The 6,497-nt window shown below is 36.3% G+C and overlaps 1 protein-coding gene across 1 annotated transcript; it reads left to right on the top strand.

Annotated features, from left to right (window-relative positions):
• Window positions 1,820-3,066, top strand: LOC109225358 (extensin-1-like). Its single transcript, XM_019389988.1, has one exon. The coding sequence runs from the start codon at window positions 1,874-1,876 to the stop codon at window positions 2,783-2,785; it is 912 nt and encodes a 303-aa protein (XP_019245533.1). The 5' UTR covers window positions 1,820-1,873; the 3' UTR covers window positions 2,786-3,066.

The raw sequence follows: 6,497 nt of genomic DNA, 5'->3' as shown, positions 1-6,497 counted from the left end.
AGTATCGAAACGGCAGACCCATCCAATAGACACACGGGAAACGACGCAAAGCATCCGAAAAATGCGTCATAATGATGCATGATATCATGACATCACTTTGGTGTAGAAACGACGTAAACTCAAAAGTTGCGGCTCACGAAAGGCCACATTGTCAACTTGTCCCAAACATCACTACCCGATCCACTCGTCCAATCTTCTGGACCACAACAAACAGAATCCGCTCATCAAGCTCGTCTGAGGCCGGCCTCAATAAGCGGAGGGACCAACCGTATAGGTCGAAATCTGTCCCAAATATTTAGGGCAAGGTAGCATTGAGGAAAGAGTCAGTCGAGGTCGACCAGGAAGTAGCCAGACTCGTGATCGAGATGTCAAGAATGATCGAGGTCGAGCACCGCAGATAGAGCTATAACGGCTAGTTTTTAGAATAGGATATTAAAGAGAATATTCTAGTGGATATTCTCTACACTTGTACTATTAGGGTTTGTTAGGGATATGTCTCATATAAATAGGAAAAAAGACAATGAATGAGGTCATGTGATAATCATTTGATAAGAACAGACTTTTGTAAAAGATTTTCTCTCTTATAAGCACTACCTTTCATCAAGATTCTTGTTTCTATTATTCCACACTTTTCCATCAGATCCAAGAATAATTCGAACATTCCGGGATTTGTCTGTCAGTCATCATTGTCAGGAGGAACAATCATCTAGTTCATCCTTTATTTGGTGAACCACTTATCCTATTTACTTAAATGTCATTTATTGTTATTTAATGCTAGTTCTTTCTCCATTATTGCTCATACTTTTTGGAACAGTTAATGCATGTTGTTGTCGATCCGCCCCCCAGATTTGTCTAAAGTTATTTACGTTTTTGGAACTTACATCTAGAGATATTATTATTAACTAAGTTTAACCCATTATTATATAAACTCAACTATTTTAGCCGAAAATTGTATTTTTTGGTCAAACAAGGATAAAGATATTAATCCCCGTATAAAATTTGGGATTAGAGTTATCTCATATTTGATTGCGGGTATAAACTAATACATATAGAGTTAATACCAAAATGGTGCTATCCGTTATCAGAGGCGAGATAGATAATCCATGGATTATCCTAGAATTATAATACCATGGGACATTTCATAACTGAACCAAACGACCCCTTAAGGTCAGGGGCAGATGCACGTTTGATAAAGCGGTGTCACGGGACACCGCTTCATCGAACTCTTTTACTAAATATATGTATTAATCAAAGGTTCAAATTTACATAGCACATATTCTTGGAAAATATTTGAGAAAGCCTCCACTAAGACTATTTCTTGTCTAGAGGTATGATAATTAAAATTATCTATTTTCGTTCTATTATAAATTTCGACACCACTTATAAAAATTTCTACGTACGCCCTGCATTTATGTTTATTCTTGTGTATTCGCCGGTTTTCCCTAATTGTTTTTGAACTTCATATTCAATATACCGTAATTATTTGTACAAGTCAACTTAATTATTCGCTAATGGGATGCAAGTCGTGGTATCCTTATTGTTTTCTCCATTTTTAATATTTATCTCTAAATAATTTTTTCTGTTACCAGAAAAAAGCTATTCTTTGTTTGGACTTTTCTATATCATCTTAATTGCTAACCATGAAACCATTACATAAATGTTACTACTAATTAAGAAGGATGTCTAACTGCAATATAAAAACCAGAGTTCCCCATATTTTGACTTAGCTATAACCTTAGTGGGTGCCAATAACACAAACCTAAAATGATAATATTATGTTCCCATATAAAAGCCAGAGCTCCCTACTCAATATGCAAGTCAAGTTTTAGTTCTTTTCATTCTTTTTCTAAGTATTGTTGGCTGCATAAGCAAAATGGCAAGCTTAGGGAAGCTGGGGCAATTGCCTTTACTTGTAACTGCTTTGGCAATTTGCTTTATAGCCAGCACTGTTGTTGCTGATTACTCTTATGGGTATACTTCTCCCTCAACTTCTTACAATTCCAAGAAGTATTACAAATCACCATCTTCACCCAAGTACCCAGTACCTACTCCTTACTATAAGCCACCTGCTATTGCAAAGCACTACTACAAGTCGCCAGTTTCTGTAAAATACTACAAGTCTCCAGCTCTCGTAAAATACTACAAGTCGCCAGCTCCCGCAAAATACTACAAGTCGCCAGCTCCCGCTAAATATTACAAGTCGCCAGCTCCTTCAAAGAACTACTACAAGTCGCCATCACCTGCAAAGTACTACAAGTCACCATCCCCAGCAAAATACTATAAATCGTCAGCTCCCGCAACATATTACAAGTCCCCAGTTTACTATAAATCTCCACCACCACCAACTTATTATCAGAAATCACCTTCATATTACAAGTCACCTCCACCTCCTCCAAAATACTCTGAGCAATCACCTTATTACAAGTCTCCTCCACCTCCACCAACATATTATGAGCAACCATCTTCATACAGTTCTCCACCACCACCACCAGAATACTATGAGCAATCACCAATCAATTATAAGTCTCCACCTCCACCATACTACAAAGAATCTACGCCTTCTTACAAATCTCCTCCACCTCCACCTAAATATTATGAGCAATCACCTATAACTTACGACTTACCATCTCTGCCAAAGATCAATGAAAAATTGCCCTCATACTACTCACCTCCACCGCCAACGAACTACTATAAGCAAACTCCCGTTTATGCCTCACCTTCACCACCTGCAAAATACGAGCAATCTGCAACCTATGCTTCACCTCCCCCAGCAACCTACTACTAATATTGATCAAACCATTCACTTCAAACGATTTTTAGATCCTTTTCATCCTCCTATTTGGAGGATTTCTATTTTCTTTCCAAAAATCTTATGTGTGCTTCCCCAAAGGGTCGGCTTTTCTTGCTGTGTCCTCATTTTAATTTATAATCTGCATTATTTGTTATTCAAGTAAGATCCTCGAGATCTCCAACAGTTTGGCTCATTGTATCAATTAAGCTCCTTTCGGTGTAATCTCTTGAGAATTTTACTTTAATTGCTTAATACTATCTTCTTCTTTATTACAATAGTTTGTTCTAATCTGGCTGAATTTTTTTCTTGGTCTATTAGTATACCTCCAGCTCTTTTGTTCGATCCGACCTATTGTTGAAGAGAGACCACTGCAGCGTTTTGTATTTATTTTTCATAAATGTACATTATGCGCAAGGCGGAGCTAGCTTGAACGAAGGTTCAATTGAATTTTCTTCTTTAAAAAATATACTGTGTAAATAAGGCAAAAACTAAATTTTGTTGGTTATGTATTAGTTTTAAAATTTCCTTGACATAATGAAAAGTTCTAATAAAGTGGCAAGGGGGTTCAAAAATCGCTTTAGAATATAAGTCTAAATTTCAAGGGTGACATTTTTGAATCACCTTGTATAAATTCTTGGCTCCGTCATTGATTACACGAGCAACGCGTTTAAGAATTTCATGATGTAGTAAGAAATTTAGTTTGCAAACACAAGCACCCCATTAATTAGTGTTGGATATTGGATCCGGGTATCGGATCGCTCCATGAGGGCTGGCCCAACCCATTTGGAAAAGAAAGAATTTTAGAAGAGATAGGGTTTAAAATAACCTCTTTAAAGAGAGGCTACTACACGTTTAAGTGTAGTGGGAGCAGTTTTCACATAACTGCTATCTTCCCTCTCCATATAAACATACGCTTTCTCCTTTTCTAAAAAACAATAGAGATAAAAAGTAAGAGTGGGATCAAAAATCTCTTCCCAATCAACACAAGAAGACATTTAATTCTAACATTGTTTCCAAGAGATTCAAAGTTCAACTTGGGGCAATTCTTTTGATAGTGAGTTCAAGAATTCTTCCGCTGCGTTGACAGGGACGCTAACGTTTTTCTCGCCCCGAGATTATTTTCATTACATTGGTATGAGAGAAATGGTTTAATGATCCAGTTATTCATGTAAATTGTCTTGAAATCGCTGTTTTATAAATTTAGGTTGAGATTTTTTTTTTGGCTAATTTTTGACAAGTTTCAGAGAAAATTGTTTCTGATTTTTTGCATTTTGGCCATAACTTGTTAAAATGTTTTGCCTAAAACTTATATAATCATGCTCTACTCATTTTGGTCTTTCCGAAAATATATTATATGTGAAAAACGGATTAAAATCGAGTGAGATATGATATTTTGAAGATTGGCACTTTTTGATTATTTTTCTGCAAAAAAATTGCTTCTGTTTCAACGTTTTAGCCATAACTTGTGAAAATTTTTGCCTAAAACTTATATAATCATGTTCTACTCTTTTGGGCTTTCCGAAAATATATTATATGTGAAAAACGGATTAAAAACGAGTGAGATATGATATTTGGAAGATTGGTAGTTTTTGACTATTTTTGACGTAAAATTGCTTCTGTTTTCAGCATTTTTGAAATAACTTGTTAAATATTTTTGCCTAAAACTTATATATTCATGACATACTCGTTTCGGGCTTTCCGAAAATATTTTTTATATGAAAAACGGAATCTTCCAACTTTAAAAATCCTTTTATGATCCTTTTTGTCTTCTACCAGAAATTTGTGACATACGTTGTCTCATTAAATGGTAACATCCATATTTCTGATTCCTTCCTATTTCAGATATGGCTGAACAGGGACAAGTTCGAATTACTCCAAGTGGAAGTTCTCGAAGTCAAGGAAGGGGACAACATAGAAGGGTACGTCATCGCAGGACTTATTCTATAATGATTTAGACTCGGAGCCTGAAGTCATCAGGAATGTCCCAAGGGCGAGAAAAAATGAGTTAAGGTATCGAACGGCAGAACGAAGGGAAAGAGAAAAAAAATTTAGGGAGTTTGATGAATTTAAAATGGGCCCTGATGTTTCTATTCCTCAACATGTACACCTTTTTCAGTTAAAAAGAGCTAAATTAGCTAATTACATAGAAATTACTGATTGGAAAGCATTAGCTATTTTAGCGGACTCTCTTCGAGAGCCTTGGGGTGAAATTTTAACTGAGATTTATCATGATATTTGGCCCAGTGCACCTTTTAGCGTGTATGTGCAAGAGTTAATGTTCGATCGGTACATTTATATCCTAGCAAACATGTAAATTGTTATTATGTGTTTTATCTTAATGAAATGTAAATTATGTTACTTGTCTCACCAGTTACATACATTGTTTATCATATTTATTTTTGTAATGGATTGAGACTTGAAATAAAGCACACACTAAGAAGTATTTTTTATATTAACTAAAATATTTAGATATAGATGATGAATGGAAATGCAGTGACCGTTTGATTCTATACTAAATGTAGAGTTAATATTATAAGTAATTTACTTGAGTGTGTAATCACATGCATAAATTAACTAAAGTATATATTGATGAGTTAAACTTGTAATATTGTCTCTAATAACAAACATGGCATCGAAAAGTATCATTGCTGACTTGAATAAGGGTGACAAACTGAATGGTGAAAATTACGACATCTAGAGTCGTAAGATATGGTATGTACTTGAAGAGCAAGATGCTCTTGAAAGTATTAACCATGCTATGAGTCACCTAGAGGAAGGTAACACAACCCAACACATGAGGGATCTGGAAACTTACAATATTCGGAAGAAGAAAGATTCCACTGCACAAGGAATTATTGTAAGTTCGGTGCTGATGATCTCATCCACGAATGTGAGCAATATCCTATTGCTCAAGCCATGTGGGCACATTTAAGAGAGACATATGGGGGTACGACTGTGACTCGCCTTCGACAACTGAAAATCAAGTTTGACACGTACAAAAAGCATCATGATCACGGTGTCAAGCAACATATAAGAGTGATGTCAAATATGATTGCTCAACTCAAAAGTGTTGGCCATGTTCTCCTCTGATGAGCAGCAGGTTCAGGTAGTTGATTCGGCCTCTTCCCAATAATTGGGAACATCTGAAGGTTAACTTGATCCACAATGATAACATCAAAACTTTTGCTGATGTTTCCCGTCATGTGGAGCTTGAAGACGAGCGGATTGGTGCTGCTAAAGCTGTACCTAATGCCTTTGTGGCAGAATCAAGTGGTACAAAGAAATCAAGCTTCAAGCGCAAGAGAAACTGAAAAAATGACGGAAAGGGTAAGGAGACCGAAGAAGGATCCTGCAAGAAAAGAAACAAGTCAAATTCCAAGAAAGGAAAACGATTCTATAAGAGGAAAGACAAGAGCAAGATGAAGTGCTACAATTGCCAAGTCCCAGGGCATTTTGCTCGTGAGTGCACTGAGCCGAAAACGGTAGCATTTCAAAATGCATCTCTTAGTGCTATATATGTTTCTAGCACTTTTTTACTAACTGAATCTTATCATGTGTCAATTGTAGACTCAGGGGCCACCGACCATATGAGTCGTGATAGAGAAGCGTTCATAGAGTTTCGTCGAGTTTCACCTGGATCAAAGCATGTATATATGGGAAATAATGCAAAGCTTGAAGTCAAAGGGATAGGCACTTGCAGAATAGA

This window comes from Nicotiana attenuata, chromosome 5, assembly GCF_001879085.1.
Source record: "Nicotiana attenuata strain UT chromosome 5, NIATTr2, whole genome shotgun sequence".
Lineage (NCBI taxonomy): Eukaryota > Viridiplantae > Streptophyta > Magnoliopsida > Solanales > Solanaceae > Nicotiana > Nicotiana attenuata.
The sequence above is the reverse complement of the archived record's forward strand: the minus strand, read 5'-3'. Positions and strand labels throughout refer to the sequence as shown.

Coding starts and splice junctions, on each gene's coding strand:
- LOC109225358 (XM_019389988.1), top strand. CDS start 1,874: ATGGCAAGCTTAGGGAAGCTGGGGCAATTGCCTTTACTTGTAACTGCT.